Source organism: Micropterus salmoides, unplaced genomic scaffold (assembly GCF_014851395.1).
Source record: "Micropterus salmoides isolate LMB-PRFRI ecotype aquatic unplaced genomic scaffold, ASM1485139v1 Ms_hic_scaffold_7, whole genome shotgun sequence".
Taxonomy (NCBI): domain Eukaryota; kingdom Metazoa; phylum Chordata; class Actinopteri; order Centrarchiformes; family Centrarchidae; genus Micropterus; species Micropterus salmoides.
Window position 1 is genome coordinate 10,307,471 of NW_024044459.1, and position 17,624 is coordinate 10,325,094.

Here is a 17,624-nt window from a genome sequence, read left to right on the forward strand (position 1 = left end):
CCACAACTTTCTTTTCATGCAGTCTGTTCCTGGATCCAGATGATCTGTGATTCTTCATAACAAAGGAACCAGAGAGGCAAAGCATTTCACCACTGGCGCGTCCACTTTCCACTGCATGAAGTGCTCATTCACTGCTGTTTCAACAGGTTTGCTTCAAACTTGATGTGATGCATCACTTCAGTGACGCTGCCACAACTGACACCAAATTCATCTAAGCAAACAAAACAAACCTAAAGTGTCTCAGTGAAGGGTTTCAGTGTTTGTAACAAATAATAGTGGATCCAAAAACCCATGCTGAATGATAATGATTGTTCATCATCTCTGCATTCATTAATATATTTGACCACTAGGGGGCAGAAGAATTCTACAAGAAGCTGACAATGAAATGCGAGTACCTTATTGTAGTCCAAGTTTCACTCACTACTCTTCACATAACTGTGAAAGGGTAGCTTTTCTTGAAATATCACACACAAATGGACTTATCTTTCTGATAAGTGTCTAAACTGAGAATCTTAATCAATGTCATTTTAAGACAATGTTTGATCTGTAGCATGTGATCACAATTTAAAATATACTAAAATTTTGGACCATCAGTGCGATGCGGTAGAAAGCTTCAAAAAGCCAGTAAGTGAACCCATGAGCGTAGATTTGTTTTGTTACACATCCACAAGTCAAGATTGAACGTCCATAACAAAACACAGTCACATGATAATAATCGAAACATTCTTTTATTAACTCTTTTAAACACTACTAATTAATTTATAAACAGTTCCTCCATTCCATTATAACAGTCCAAATACAAACGAATGAACACAGGGAGGGGGGAACACATAATAAACCACAACAGCACTCTGTGTTGAGGGAGGAGCAGTCAAGGCAAAGCAGACGTCAGTCAAAACTATTTAACTTCATACTGTGAGCTGGTACCTTGAAAAATAAGTGTCTCATACAATCTTGTGTAAAAAATAATAGTTAAGCCAAATCTGACTACTACTTAAGCATGTTATGTACCTAGTACAAAATTAAATAACAATAAAATAAAAGTACATATTGGCATGACACAATGTGACTACACATAGATTTATAAATAAAACAAATATGGAGAAACTTTACTTAATAGTATGAAAAATAAAAACACAGTAAGAACATCATTTAGCATTTGTAGGGGTTTAAACAGAAATCCTCAGTTCACATTATTCAACCACACGAAACCCATTCACTTTTCTGACTGGGGGGGGGGGGGGGGGGGGGCATTAACCGCACATTTTTTAAGTTAGAGCAGGAACAAAAGGGGGAAGTACGAAAGGTGGCCCACAGCAGGGCTCATCTTCTCAGCAGTACAGAGCTATTTTAACACTGATGATCAGGAGCAACAGGAAACACACCATCACACCTTCCATTTAACACTACTGCATGCCTCAGTATGCTTCAAATGAAGTGCTCGGGAGATGTGGGGGAAAGGGGGTTTGGGATGATGTTCAACCATACGTGACACACTTAGGTTGAAGCTTGCTGATGCCTTAATTCGAAGCACACTGAGGCCTCGAGTGTGTCAAAGGTAATGACAAGGAACACTGTTGCTTCCTGCTTAAGAAAATCACAACTTTATACAACACAAACATAATACTCTAATACATCATCTTTAAACTGCAGCCAGTGCACTTTTTTTCTTACACATCACAATTAACAAACAAAACCTTCAGAAACATGACATGAGAGATCCTCAGGTATCATTCAAAAGGAAGGAGATGACGCAAAACTACAAATAATGGCTAGCTTAATGATAAACAAGTGTTGCGGGCACAGTTTGAGTTTTCCATACAAAGGATGCTGGCTTATGGAACCAGCATGAGTAGCGTTTCTGTTGAGTTAGCCAACCAGCAGCTAACTCTGTAGCTTCAGTGGAAAAAGAATGTGTTAGACTAGCAGGGGAACAAACAAGCCCAATGTCTCCATTTACACTCACAGAAAGTTTATCAGGGCGAAATGCTTCAGACAAGAAAAAGCACCTTGGCACCCCTCGGCTTTTACTCTGAAGGTTTGTAGCATTTCTTTTTTTTTTTTTAAAAAGACTACAAAGTCATACAAAGAGATGAAAAAAAGAGCTGTCCTGAAATATACAGCACAAAGAGCAAGAGGGTAAGGAAAAGCAGAGCTTAATAGAAATCTGAAGCTGGGGGGAACACAAAAGATCCTCGCCAGCCAAAGTAGAGATTGTCATTTCCCTTCTAACATGGGGATACTTCATTTGGACAACAGCTCGCTTGTCAGGGTTTTGTCTTTATTCTGGTTTCTTCAGCAGAGAAGTTTAGACCCTGCTTAGCAGAGTGGATCTGTGGAGAAAAGAAAGAAACCACTGTTAATGTCACAAGACCGAAAGAATCAAGTGCATATCAGCTAAATGAAGAAATGTAAATGCATATCCATTCACCACAGCTGTTTTTAAAAAAAACCATTTAAATTCAAGAGACATGATTTTAATTGGTACTCTGTAGAAAATTTCATTACAATTTACTCTAGTCTTGAGGCTCAAACTACAACTAAAAATGTTCAGAATAGAAATAAGAAAATTGAATACACTAAAAAAATTAAATAAAAAAATTAAAAAAAAATCAGCAAACCTAAAATTTCAAGGCAACTCACATCACTAATTCTTAGATTTTTGAGCAAACTACAAAATATTGTGCCGACAAGTAATGCTCAGATTATTCCCTTTTTATTCTAACTATGCAGCAAAAAACAAAAAGTGTCAACTGTAACATTTTTAATGACAGCTTGTTTAAAGCTGGTTTACAATAGCCCACACTTCTTGTTTTAATGGGAGGATACAATGTTCAAACAACACATCACTTTCCACCAAACAAGGATATTTTAGATTTTAAAAAACACAATCTAAGCTGTAGCAACAGTTTGTATTTAGCGGATTTCTGGGTGTGTGTGTGTGTGTGTGTGTGTGTTTGTGAAGAGACAGTTTGCATAGCTGAGCAGCACGTTCTGCTGATGCAGCTCGGCTACAATAAAGTGACAGATCGTGTCGCAGCGGAGGCGAAGCTCAGGGGGATGCAGAGAGGGTTGGCAGGCGATCAGGAAACGTGACCAATCTCACACACACACACAGAGCTTCAGCATTACTGGGCCTTAACCAAACAGTCACAGGGCTCTGGGTCCAAAACCTGCTCTCACCTCTGACCCCTGCCAGCAGATATGAGTCATACATCTACATGTGGGTGGTTGGGTGCGTGTGGTGGTCTGTTTTTGGCAACCTGCAGCATGACTGTCAGCTATGAATCATGTGTTCACTGTCTAAATAATGTCTGACTGTTGTATTTTCATATTCCAGTTTCCATGTTCTCTGTATCTTTTTTTGCTTCAGTTTATTTATGTATGTCTTTATAAAATAATCTGTGAGTAAACTGGGTTTGGATGACTTTAAAAACAATAACCGGCAACTTTTTATATATATATATATATATATATATATATATATATATATATATATATATATATATATATATATATATATATATATATATATATATATATATATATATATATATATATATATATATATATATATATATATATATATATATATATATATATATATATATATATATATATATATATATATACATATATATATATATATATATATACATATATATATATATACACACACACACACACACACATACATATATACATACATATACACATATATATACATTCATTAATATATTTGACCACTAGGGGGCAGAAGAATTCTACAAGAAGCTGACGGATGCACAGACCTGAAATGCGAGTACCTTATTGTAGTCCAAGTTTCACTCACTACTCTTCACATAACTGCTGGATTTTTACTATCTTTAAAAAATAAAAAAATTTAATTGCTATACAGGATTCTGTTGGTGGCGACATCACCTTTGTTCAGCCACTTCTTTGCCAGACATACCGAGGGTAGAAACAATTGAGCTTTCACAAATTAGTTAAAGCATTGTTATAATTTGATCTGAGAAACACATTCATTTGTTGTATTTGTGTTGACATTAATGCAGATCCAAATAAAGACTTCAAAACTTTTGTGGTTTTATTTACCAATCTAATGTGTAGCTCATCATCTGTGTTTAAAGCGATATCTTTTAGGACAGTCTGCCCCCTTACTTTATGTGGCTGTAACTCCACAACTATTCACATGTTAGATAGATACACACACACACACACACACTTTTATTCCATAGAGTTAAAAAACTAAAACCTTAATGGAAGTGATGCACCAGACAGGATTTCTTGTTCTGTCGCTGCAGAAAAACCAAAACGTCCCAGACTCAGCTTCTGTCAATTAAAGTGTAGTGTGTGATGCTGAAGCATGAGGAAATATCCCTCTGTCAGCTCTCTGGGGATTTCTTCAACGAGTTAGAGCCGAATGAACAAAGACAATTTTCTCCCATCCATCTTCACTCTCTCTCGCGCACACACACACACACACACACACACACACACACACACACACGATAAGGGGGTACGGTGTGTGTTCATAGGACGTAATTGTGTGAAAATGACTGATGTCCTTTGCGTGCGTCTATGCAAGCGATGGTGTGACCAAGAAGAATGATGAGCACCTGTGTGCGTACGGTTAATGCATTTATTGAATAGCGTGCAGGTCAGCATCAGCGTGTGACCTACATCCCGCCGGGTCTGCCTGGTCAGCGGGGAGGCAGGAGGGGACGTGGGGTGACAGCCGTGATTGAAAGACTCCAAAGCCCTGAGGGGTGAGTGTGTGTGTGTAAAGAGAGGGAGGTGTGGGGTTCATACACACCTCAGAGACTTCCATCTGTCCTTCTCCATGTTGTTCTCAGGCCCTTCACTCTCGTATGATGCCAGATACAAAGCTGCAATGAGAAAATCAAAACATCATTAGCTTTTCTTGAATGATTTTGTTTTTAAACATGGCATACACTCAGAACGTGGAGCAGAAGAAAATGCAAATAGACTGCTAATGTGAGCCAGAGCCCTGAATATTATGAGCCTTAACTGTAAGTCAAGAAAATCAGTAATACTTAATAGTTCTACTTTCATAAGGTGTTCAAATACTGGAAGTATTGTATGTGATAGATGGTGTGTTTTTGCAGGAAAAACTAATTTTGGATGGGTGGGGACATAAACACAGTTTTTAATTTTTTTGGGGGGGTTATTTTTCAAAGGAAATCTGTAGAAAAAAAAATAACTTAGTTTATGCATATCCATAAAAATAAAAGCAATATTATTGAATATTTGTTATGACAATGCTCCATTACGTCTACTGAAGTCCTAATGGCTGATGACTGTCCCACATGATGGAACTTTGTAGCCTTTAGATTTAATCTTCATAGTAAATCTTGAAAATCAAGTTACTGGTTTCTGAAGACTTATTTTACGTCAACCTCCTTGTTTGTTTTTTTAGCAGCGGCAGGCAGTTGGTTGATGCTCACTATCACCCAACACTGACACCCATGGATGACAGTGTTGTGGTTAAGAAGCGCACACAGCTGATTGGTCAGTTCGGTCGATGCACTTCATTGCAGGGGGATTTTACAGACCTCCCCGTCTCTCTGATAAGTAGGTGATAAGAGCCGGAGCCAGTGACACACGACTTTGGTGTAGATTAAAGGAGACAGAAACTATCAGTGCTGACGGGTGATAACAAGGTGTGTGTGATGTTTAGTAGGAAGGAAGTCATTCTGTGGTCTACTGTATCAGAGGACACAGAGTACACCACCGTGTTTTCTCCGGTTATTTATATCCAAAACACTTTTTAATCCACACCTACATTCTGTTATTACAGACGGTAATCAGCTATTTATAATATAATATAATATAATATAATAATAACAGTAGTTAAAGAGTATTTACTGATATGACAAAGTTATGTTAATGTACATGTAACTTTCCTAAATATGCTTCTGTTTTTAAACTTATTTCCATCTTTACAGCCAAGGTAAATGTGAAGATACTGCCAGCAGCTGATTTGCCTAAAGACTGGAAGCATGGAAAAATGGATAGTGTGGCTCCATCCAAAAGGTTAAAAAACAACTTGTCATTTTTAATTTCTACAAAATATAATGTGAGTAAGTGAGCCGGTAGGCATGTTTTTCCACTTGAGAGAGTCACGGAAACCATCCCCTTGCTGCCAGTCCACATTGTTTAGCTAGTGCCTGTACGCATACAGCGTGGTACCAACCTGAACATCCTAGAAAGTGTGATTTTCCCCAAATGTCAAACTATTTTAACAGTCTTGGATTGTGATCCTATATAATCCACTCATTCATCGATAAACATACCATCTTCAGTGAATGCTGGGGCGGTCAGCAGGTACTGCAGGATCTTGCGATCCTTCTCAAATGGACACTCCACTTTCTTCCAGGTCATGAACTCACTCACTTGTTTGGCAAATTCCCAGAATTTCTGAAATAAAACCAAAATACAAGACAATATAGGTTAAATTTCAGACATTTGTTTATCTTTAAGGGTGTACAATACATAAGTATTAATAATCAAATATGCATATACTAAGTCCATGCTCCAAACAACGAGCTAGATGGTAAAATTGTCATGCTGCCTTTCAACAATGCATACGAACTGAAGCTGCTCAGTGACCTAAAGTTACAACACTGTGGTTATAGCCAGCTGTTCTGAAGTGTTAATGTGTGCTGATGATGATGTGCTTTATAAGTCATAACAGGGCAGGACAGAAAAAGGGATCAGCTGAGTTTCCCAGGATAGAATGAATCCTTAAAATAGTGTCTGATTCAGAGTAGCTGTGACCAAAGACCAGTGGAAATGCTATGTTTGTTCCATGGAAACACAGCTGAACTTTACACACGCAAGTCCGACTTCTCTATTCCTGACGCTCTTTAGGGAAGTGGAAATAAATAGAATAAAATCCGTTGCCGTGTGTAGTAAACGCAGTAACGTTTTCTGACACAGAGAAGTCAGCTGTTGTAATCTGTCGCCGGGGAAACTCCCTCTGGGGAATTTCAAATTCAGTTTACCTCAAAGTTGATGTGTCCGTTCTGCAGCCTGTTGGCACATCCCTCGTTGAGGAAGTAGATGTCTTTTATGAGCAGGCTGAAGAAAGGGATGACTATCTGCAAGACAACAGAAAGAGAAAGGGATTTAATTTCACTGAGGAGATGCAAGGGGGATTTCCACATGGCTTACAGGTGTGTAATCTCTAAAAACACTGATTAAAAGCAAAAGGATTACAATTGAAAAAGAGGAGCTCCCATGCTTAATATAATTTCCGGAGGGGGAGGGGCCTCTTCTGTTCTGATCACATCAAAAGAAACCCGCTAGGTTCTTATTGTTACAGGCCTGTAGCAGCATTTATAAATACAATCTGTAATAACTTAAAAGAAATTACCTAGTACACATTTCTCCGACCAAAAATGGAGAAGTGAGACTAGAGTAGAGAGGATGTTTTCCAGAGAAGAAGAATTCCCCTTTAAAGTCCTTTTTTAAATAATTCATCGCCACCCTCATACAATGATCCAGGTCACTGCATGTCTGTGCACTAACACAGATGTTGATGGAGAGCACGGTTGGGACGAAGCACCAGACTCCATTCAAATAAAAGCAAATTTTACTTCTTCTCCTTCTCCTCTGGCACGGAATGAACCATCCGGAAATCAAACCGGCTGGCTGGCTAAAGCTGACATTTATCTGTTGCTAGGGCAGATAAATAAACACACACACAGACTTTTGTGTGAGTGTCGAGAGATGCTGCAATGTGACACAGTGACCTATAAAAAGAACTCGGTGTGTCACCTCTTTCCTGACAGTCCCAACACATCCCCACCCATGATTATCAAACATTCATGATGGTGGAGCTTTTAAAAGTTAAAATACCAGAGGGAAAGCAGTAGACCGAGCAATTTAGCAGATGCACATTTTTGTTGCGTTCTGTGTGTGTTATTGAGGCAAAGTCACTCTGATTGTGTCGGAGGTTGCACTCGAATAAACCACACACACCCTCTCCTCATTAGTTCTTTCTACTAAATAGATGTTTTGCCAAGCCAGTGAATCCATCTGATGTGTTTCTCTTTAACTCTGTTCTTGGCTGGGCCTGCACTGTAAGCTTGTCTGCGTGCCTCCACACCATCCCGCAGCGCACAACCAGTTAACTTTAAGTCAGTGAAGTCAGAGAGTCTGCACATAGTGTAGTCAGAGGGGTCTGTAGGGGCAGGACTGTTGTCATGCATGTACACACGACTGTACACCCGTGTTCCACTTTTAGAGGGGAAAAGTGCCCAACAGGAGCAGAGAGGAAGTCGTTTTCACAGCGGGATACATCAGGGATGTTGAGGGGCTGGAGACAGAAGGGCGCCAGGTCTGGATTTCAGGCAAAAAATTGATCTTTATAGTTTTGATGGTTATCAATAGTTGTTGAAGAGCTGGTCAAAGTTATTTTTTTTCCTTTTTCAGTGGGAAATTAAGGACTGTAATCGGTCCATATTTCTTTTTTCTGCGCTGTTAATAGTTTTTTTTACATTTGTTAGAGTCCGTTCTTTTTGATCATTCTCTTAAGAGCTGAAACAATTACTTTCAAACTATTACTCGGCAGAAGATTTGATAGAGCAGCTTAAGGATTTTTTGCTTGAAGACGTCACCTTGGGCTCTGGCGCACTTGTGATTTGTGAACTTTCAATATTTTCTGACATTTTATAAACTTAATGGTTATATAAAAATAAAGATGAATCAATAAAGACGATATCCATAGTCCCAGTGTGTCAGTCAAACAGAGCTTCTTCTGAAATCTTTAATTAATCATCCACGTTTGCAGTACTTTGATTAAAACAAGCAACAGCATGTGGCCCATCTGGGTGTAAAGTGAAATATTTTCTACATGCTTCTTTTATAAAGTGTTATTTCAAGTAAATGAAGCAACACAGAAACAGCAAAGAACAAAACTCAAGCAAAACAGGCTTTGTTTGAGAGTCAACAGCATTGAGGATGCCTAAGACTATAAACAACCCACCCCATCCCTACCCACAAGAAGAGGTCACAAGGGCAAGAACATACCAGACTTCTTGGGAACTTTCCGTTTCATGACCCCGGCCTCTTGTGCGCGTACGAGTTTGCATTTCTGAGCTCCAAAACAACATCCCTCACAAACCCCAGGGAGCCAGATACATATTTACAGTACACACTGTCTCCTTACAAAACACACTCATTCAACATGTGACGTGTGAAGAGAGACTAACCACTAACGTCTGGAAGCACACGAGCTCTGTGCTGGTTCAGATTCGGTCAGGGGCGGGTAACTCAAGGAGCTGCAGAGAACACTATGTGATCTGGCAGGCGACCGTGTTTTGTCCCCCCCCCCTCAACATGTTTGATGAAGAGGAAACCAAGACCCTCCTCTTATAACGTGACCTCTGCGCTACACTGTTATGCAACAGGATGCATTCAGTGGGACTCAAGTCCAGTGGCTGCTGATGCTGTAAACATGATGGGAACGCAGCTCCCAGACGATAACAAGGCACAACGAGTGGCAGCGCTATGGTTTGTTTTTCTGCTTTGCCTTCCTTTCCTTCAAGTTCAAGTGAAGATAAAAGGCGCTGTGATAACTGTCTCAAGTTTTTACATAACTGTAATCTCTGCTGCAACATGCGTCACCAACACTTTGTTCAGGGCGGGTCAGCGGTCAGAGTGCTTATTCTAAAACTGAAAGGTCACTTTTCATTCCTCCAGCAGCTGTTGAACGGTCTTTAGCAAGACACCAAATCCCAGATTATTCACTCTAAGTGGGTCTGGATGAGAGCTGCTGCCAAATATTTGAAACGTAAACCAAAATCTGGAGTGCAGATGTTCAAACTTCTGGGGTCTATATAAATGGTGGCTGGATGTGTCAGTACAAAATAAATGTGCATGAACCTTTTGACAAATTGGACTCTATTGACTCAGACTTTATCCAAACCTTGACCTGATTCCTCAGTGGTGGTAGTTGTGCTAGAATTGAAAATGTTTTGCCCAGCATAGTGCATTTAGATAGGAGCAGAACCACAGGTGAACAAATTCAATTTTTTTTAGATTATATTCAAATATTCGAAATTCAGGAAATTCCCCTTCTATGATGGTGGTGTGATGGTCCTACAGCTCAATCGTGTATGTACTGTACAGTGTGTGTGGCGGCCTCACCTTCTCTCTGCTGCTGTTGGCGGTGATCGATCTTTGTGTGGCTCCTCTCAGCGCGGTTCTGTAGTTGTAGAAGTTGCTGGAAGGATCCATCTGGTGCTGCGGAAAGAAAAAGGATACAGCGTCAGTTTGAGCGCAAACACAGACGAGGAGAGTAGCTGAAAGTGGAGTGGAATTGAGGCCAGGTCAAGTAATCAAGTAATTATATTCATTGCATTTACCCTGAGAGTTCTAGTTCCTGTTGTTGTGATGCTATGACTCGGACAATACTGTCAAATGAACTACCTCCGTCCTGTACACAAACTCTTACAAACCCCTGTGGCGCACCACAATTTAGTAATTCAAACCCTCAGTGAAATAATCCTGTCTGAGTCATGTGATTTGATGTAGCCATCAAGTCTATGACCTCGAACAAACAGAGGAGCACATTCACTCCACGCAGCCAGCCATCACAGCAAATTATGACTCTGTGGGACAGAAACTTCAGGATGCACCTCAAATAGGGCTCACAGGGACAAAACAGGAGAGTAAAAGGAAACCATCAAACGAGTAAAGAGGTGAGTAGGTGTGTGATTGACAGAGAGAACGACAAAGAGAGGGAGAAAGACGGGGATGAACTCCAACGAGGCATGAAGGGAACCTAAAGAACGGAGTCTTTGAAAGCGTTCAGATCCCACAGAGGCTCCCAGCCTGACTCGTCTCCACCTCAGATCTCTTCTTTCAAAAGGTTGGGCTCAGAGAGCGTCTTCCCTGCAGTATCTGGGGTTTCCTCAGGTAACTTTCCCTCCACCTGCCTTCGTCCCCATGGATTCGTCAGTTCGACATGTTGGGTGTCAGATTTGCCTGTTTGTTGTCATTTCTGATGCCTTACTCTGGACGTGGCTTGAGGAACAAGTCTCTTTAGATTACTGCTACTTTGGGTTTTTGTATTTTCAATAAAAAGTAAAATAGTTTGTGATTTTTTCGCAGGGATTACAATCCAAACCTGTGGTAATTATTAGATGTCAAAACAACAGGAGTCAACAAGAGTCCACAGACCATTTGGGTCAAATGAAAGTTGAGAAGATTTTGCATAGAAAGCTGAGACTATCACTCTGGGAAGTTTCAATATTGTTGCACATGAAACCATGTGCAACAACATTCTGCTATAATGTTCATTTTTAAATTATCAAGGGGAGAAAGTAATGCTTTTCTGGGACCGGTTCGTTGTGCACTTCCTATAAAGTAAAATACAATACTATACAGTACAACCTAATGTTTTGATTGGTAATTGCAGTTCCAACCAGAATATCAATATCTATGTTCAACTCAAACACATTGAGTTTCTCTATCTGTGTGAGTCACAGCAAATCTCTGCTCTCCTACTCAGATCCATGTTTGCAAGAGCTTTCAGCACGACTGTGTTTATCTGTCTTTGTCATTACACTTAACCCAACAATTCACTGAAAAGAAGAAGCTCCCCCACATGCCCACAACACAGTTAGTCATCAGTGTCAAACACAACAAAACAGAGCTGATAATATGTGTGGGCACACAGGAAAACACCCACAGTGCACAGAGTCGGACAATTAAAACTGAAGAGAAGATATAAAAATATGTCGGCAGATAGATGTATTATGTCCATAAACAGTTCAAAACTGCCAAATTTCAATCTTTTCAGGCAAACTTACTTCTAAGATGTCAAACTTGGCTGTTTTGACTTTACTCCAGGTCTTCTTGAGCCGAGACACAGGACTCATGTTCATCCCAGCTGCAAGACGGACACAGCAAGACAAAAACAGACAGTGAGAGAGATGTCACACGTCTAAGAAAACACCCAAACATGATCGCATTAACACATGGCATTTTCCCCATACAGCCAGATATACGCACATCCCCCCCTCCACCCTTCCTTCAATGACAGTCATCTTTTAACCCCCACCCCACCCCTTTCTTTCTTTCTTTCTTTCTACTGTTGTTTCTTCTGATGCAGCGAGCCAAAAGGCCACGGGAACAATGGCGTTAACACACGCCTCGTTTCCCCTCCCAGCGCTCTGCTTCCCATATGGTAATCCTCTGTGTGTGTGTGTGTTTGTGTGTCTGGTGCAGATTCAGGCACTGAGGGTCACCGTCAGAGCAGAATAACAACACAGAACAACCCTGTAGTCAACAAAAGAACTAAACTAAATATAAAACACCTCATTTTTATCCTGAACTCACTCCACTTCCCAGGACTAAGTTTGGATTTAACATGACACTTCAGCGCTGCAGGGCCCAAATGAATGAAAACCCAACCATGGCGGCATGTGACAGCGTGTGTCAGAACGTGTCTCGCCTAGGAAACGACTCCATCTACAAAGACACCAGTGTGTGTTTAAAAGACAGGTGTTGGCTGTGGTAGTTGTCCCATTGGGACACACACTCCCCTTTAAGAGAGCATTAATATTTTGTTGATAACTTCTCCTTTTCAGCACCGACACAATGTCGCAGAAGCAAAGAGACACTATAAGAAGGAGTACTTTTTTTATTAAAAAAATGGTCACTTCACCTAAATTACACACAAGATTCTCTGCCCAAACACTGAGCTATCCATCTAGAGGACTTTACTAATCCGGTTCACCAAATTTGCAACTTTCATGTTTGCGATTTCATTATCATGTCCTCTCACCCAAGCGAGAGCCCTGTAACAAGTATAAATTCAATTTACTAGCGAGAAGTATTGCTTTTTTTCTTTTCCTATGTTCTCCCTCTGTTTGGGTCTGAATTAAGTCTAAATATCATTTCTATTTTCTGGATCAGTTGTCCCTACTGGATCAGATCCGCTTTGAGGGTTAAAAACTCAAAACCTGGAAAAACAAAACCAAAGCCTGGCTAGATACAGCTTAAGGTGAATTAAAAAATTAGGTTTTCATAATTTGCATGAACTAACCCTTTTATTACATCACTAACACGCTGTCTAACCCTGGCGGTTCCCTGGAGACGAGGCTGGTAGAGAAGGGATTTGCCTGTGGCGTGCTCTCTCTCTTTCTCTCTGGGGAGAAAGACAGAACAGCTGGCACTCCAATATCCTCTACTCTGCGTTGTTCTACCCCCTCATCATCCCCCTCCTCCCTGGTGTAACCTCACTCTCTCTGGTCAGTGCTGACCATCTGCCTGGATGGTTTGTTCTGCATCCTCTTCCAGCTGCCCCACCCCACCCACCCCAACCCTCGGGCCTGTGAGGATGGCCAGATGCCCTCTCCTCAAAGTACTGAGACATCTCTGGTGTCCCCGGAGCCCGTCGGCTGGACCTCCAGTGAGAGCTCTAAACTGACTGAGGTACTTTAGGGCTCTACCATAATACACTTCTCTCCTGACTGAAGACACGTTCAGCATCTGGTTGGTTTGATATCTGTATCCTATAACCTTATTTTTTTATATCAACCAACACATTTAAGAACAGGTAGGCTACATAAAGACACTGTCACAAAATAACTCTCTTGACACCTATTATGTCAACGCCAGAAAGCCATGAGAAACTGACCAAATTCTATCAAGACGATTAGCTGCATGAACTACTGAAGACTTACCTTAGAACAAAATTATTATACAAAGAATCCCTTTAAGTATCTGTCCTGTTTGACAATACAATAAAGGCAACAATCATATGCCATGTTATCATAGAGGGAAGGGGACAAAAACACCAACTCACATATGATGGCCATGAGGGAGTTAAAGTTGCCTATGTTGAAGCATTCACGTGCCACGTCGATGAAGAACTCGATGACTCGGGCTCGGTGCTTCTTCTTCACAGGCTGATAACACCATCGGGAACATTAAAAAAAACAAACAAACAAACAAAAAAACTTAGTCCTCAGGACTCACTTGAATTGTCACGTAAATGTTTTTGAAATCAGGTTGTTTTCTAAAAAGTGTATCATCATTAAAGTACAATGCAGAAAGTTCTTAGGTTTTCTTGTACTTAATGGGACATTTGTTTTTTTGTTTCAAGCATATTTACCAATACCATACATATTATTCTTTATTAACTATTCATTGAAATTATTTGATGATGATAATAATAATAACAACAACAACAACAACAACCGGTAATTGCAAAGCACTCTCTCATTCAAGAGTGAACCAGGCCTCATGCTCATTACTCACCATGCAGATTTCTGTAGCCACCAGATAACTGAGTCTGTTGAACCATTCAACATAAGCTTCCAGGTTGCTGGCCTTCTTGTGATCACTGAAGCAACTCTGCAACAACAACAGACTTTCAATTAACATTTAAGATAACTGCAAAGCAAAAAATATATAGTGCTGAATGGGAAAAATAATGCTGATATTTGCTTCTTTTTTTTTTTTTTTCCCTCCTTCACTCTTCTTCCCTTAGTCACTGACCATAAAAAAAGAAACTCTTGGCTAAGTGAACCTGTGTGGCCAATCACGCTCAACTTCACTCGCTTCATTCGCTTCTATAAAGCAATAGAAATGGTGGACAATGTTATTCACATTATGCATGCTTGTCCTTTGTGTGGATTCCTCTTGATCTAATTCCACACATTCCTTTGGCCTTATGCCACTTGCCCCCGTGTAGTATTTCCCGCCAGTGGACACATTGCATTTTAACATGCAAACACAAAGAGTTATTCCCATCTTTTCCAAGTGGCTCGTTGGGGGTACGAGGCAGGCTAGCCTAAGGCACAAAGGCAGCCTTAACCCCCCCAAATCATCTCGCTTCCAAAAAAAGGGCTGTTGCCTAGCAGCCGAATGCCAGACAAGAGAGCCCACCACACACACACACACACACACACCCCTCCCCAAAACAGACCCTTGGCAGTGGGGGTTGCTAGGAGATGAGGTGCATGTATGCCCTTCTCATCCAGACACTGGGATGATTTGAAGAAATTGTCAGTGAGGTGTGTCTAAGTGTGTGTGTTTGCGTGAGGAGCGGATATTTGGTCTGCCGCTACAGTCTAGCAATCCCCTGCCCTCACTTTGACCCGTGCGGCGGGCCAGTCTCTGTGTTGTGTAAACTTAACATCTGTCTGGACGGGAAACTAGGCCATCTCACTTCTAACCCACACCAGACAGAGACAGGTCTGCACACAGGATTTCGGGCAAAAAAAAAAGAAAGGTTGCATAACCACTGTCTATGCTTCTCTTATCTGCCAAATTATTCTTAGAAAAGAATGCAGACGTTACCTTATCGTTGTCCAGAGGGTCTTTCTGGACGAAGGCCTGGACGAATTCTTCAGGTCCGATGTAACTCAGTCTCTCCTGAGAAGGAAAGAAAAGGGAAAATCAACTCCCTGCATCCATCTTTAGTTGGGTGAATGTTGATAATTGTTCTGCAAGACTTTGCATCACCTTCTTTAAGATGGCATCATAAGGTGATTTTAGGAAACTTATGATTGTTGCCTAAAAAGGAGTGGACATGGTTCCCCCTTAAAGAGAGACTGAAAGTTCTAAAAGAAAAAAGTAAATGTTCTTTCTCTTTAATTCAGTTGAATTCATAAGCAACAAATCGCACGCTAGCAGTATAGCCATAGCACCAGGTGGCTAGTGTTAGCTTTTGCTAGCTCTTTAGATAGCCTTGTTGTTTAACTGACATCAAGGCTCTTCTTTACTGGCACATGTAAACATTACATTTTAGTATTCACCGTTATCCTTTAGTTGTAACTTGTGGTAACAAGAGCTGCTGTTCAGCTAAAATTAAAAAAGGCCTGCTTTAATCAATTCAAGAGTTAATTAGGGCTGATGGTACTTAATGGTTCTTAATAGATCCCTTCTATGATGGTTGGATCCTATAACTGATATGTGAATTTCCATTAAAACATTTAAGCACATTTCTGAAATTTCTGCAAATGAAAATGTGAAAAGGTGCCCCCCCCCCATCAGCTACTTTTATTCAGATATATTCAGGAGGATTACATAATTAATCCAGAACCAGTAATTCTGATATATCATGGGCTTTCATTCCAGCCTCACACCAAGAAGAAGAAGTATGCATGTTTTTTTTAATGAATAAATTTCTTCTGATCCACATGGGGGTTTTATCTAGGATTTCACACTATGGTTAAGTACACTTCATTTTTGGGGCTTTCTGGTGGAACATAGTAGCAGCAGGACATGAATACTTTGACTACAGTAGAAGAAGTGGAATTATACTCAAATGCCAAGGTGGATTTTAAATTTACACAAACCGTTATTGCGTCTTCTCTTTTTTGATATGCCAACTTTTCCAACTCAAGTAAGCATAAAAAGTTTTTTCTTTCTGAATTTCTGGAGCTTGCACTCTTTTCATGCACAAACTAAAAATGTGCACAAAACGTGAAAATAGAAAGTTTACCTTTTGCATCCTGGAAGAAACCCCTGATCAGCCTCTGGTTTTTCATATTGACTGTTTTGTTTTTTCAATAGCAAACTGACATGTAATGAATATAAACCTGCGGTCAAACACCGCTGGTTAAAATCAATGCTGTGAGAGGTCATATGTGGGAGGAGCTGTGGCGTACGGTTCACCTCAACCACCTCACTGATTTTGAATCCATCATACATGTCAACTCTCACGTGTTCTCCTCTCCAGTATTGATTCTCTTTGGCTCATGAGTGTGAGTCATTGGCAGGATTTTTGATTGTTCTTTGGAAGATAACATTTACATCTTAATTTGGTTTGACATACACAGCAAATGATTGATATGATGTCATGATTTAAACTGATTTTTAAGATGAGGCAGATGAAAATTTGCCTTCTGGGCCAAGTCTGGCTCAATTACAGGTGTCTGTACATCAATGTCCTTGACAAAAAGGGAATAGAAAATAAATCTAAATTAAAAAAGTAACATAAATATATAGAAAAGGCCTACACCATCTGGATAGTTCTCACCAGTTCTATGTGTGTGAGCTGTTGGGCGACAGTGAATGGGTCGTTACAGATGGACAGCATGTCTCTCTGGATGGCCGCCTGGGGCTTCGCTTTAAGAGCAGCCAGTCGCTCGGCCGCTGTGGCGTTGATCTTGACCAGTGCCTCCTCGTACTGGCTGAGCACCGTCAACTTCCTGATCAGGCCTTGGCTCATCTGGCTAACCGCCTTTCTGTAAACCTGATGGATGGACAGGGAAGGGGAGAGGTGGAAAGAGGTGAAAAAATACAATCTTTTAGCTAGATGTCAATGTTTAGGAACTTCAAAAAGACAATCACTGGGGACTCCAACATATTCCTTGATGAACATCTTCAGAAAGGGTTCCACAAAACTCCAGCATATGAAGGTTCCCTTTACATGACAAACTCTTTAGGTTATTGAGTAACCCTAGAAAATGGCTTTGTTTTCCTGTTCTCCTGCTCTGTACAGGTTTGAAACATGATGGAGACACTGCTGATAGGCTCAGTTACATCCCTTTTCCATTAGGTTTGGTGACTGAGCACACAATAAACACTATAACTGAGATAACAAGAACAAGAGTGGAGTGTGATATCCATTTGAC

General features: G+C 40.5%; 1 protein-coding gene across 1 annotated transcript in view; it reads right to left on the reverse strand.

Moving 5' to 3' along the window:
- Positions 1-709: 709 nt before the first annotated feature.
- Positions 710-17,624, reverse strand: part of rasgef1ba (RasGEF domain family, member 1Ba) — a 31,903-nt gene continuing 14,988 nt past the window's right edge. The window contains exons 5-14 of the mRNA XM_038703039.1: positions 17,027-17,242; positions 15,343-15,417; positions 14,299-14,394; positions 13,844-13,946; positions 11,844-11,923; positions 10,177-10,272; positions 7,029-7,124; positions 6,318-6,441; positions 4,817-4,889; positions 710-2,333 (exon numbers count right to left, since the gene is read on the reverse strand). Of these exons, the coding sequence (XP_038558967.1) occupies positions 2,309-2,333; positions 4,817-4,889; positions 6,318-6,441; positions 7,029-7,124; positions 10,177-10,272; positions 11,844-11,923; positions 13,844-13,946; positions 14,299-14,394; positions 15,343-15,417; positions 17,027-17,242 (984 nt within the window). The 3' untranslated portion in view covers positions 710-2,308. The remainder of the gene's footprint in view (positions 2,334-4,816; positions 4,890-6,317; positions 6,442-7,028; positions 7,125-10,176; positions 10,273-11,843; positions 11,924-13,843; positions 13,947-14,298; positions 14,395-15,342; positions 15,418-17,026; positions 17,243-17,624) is intronic.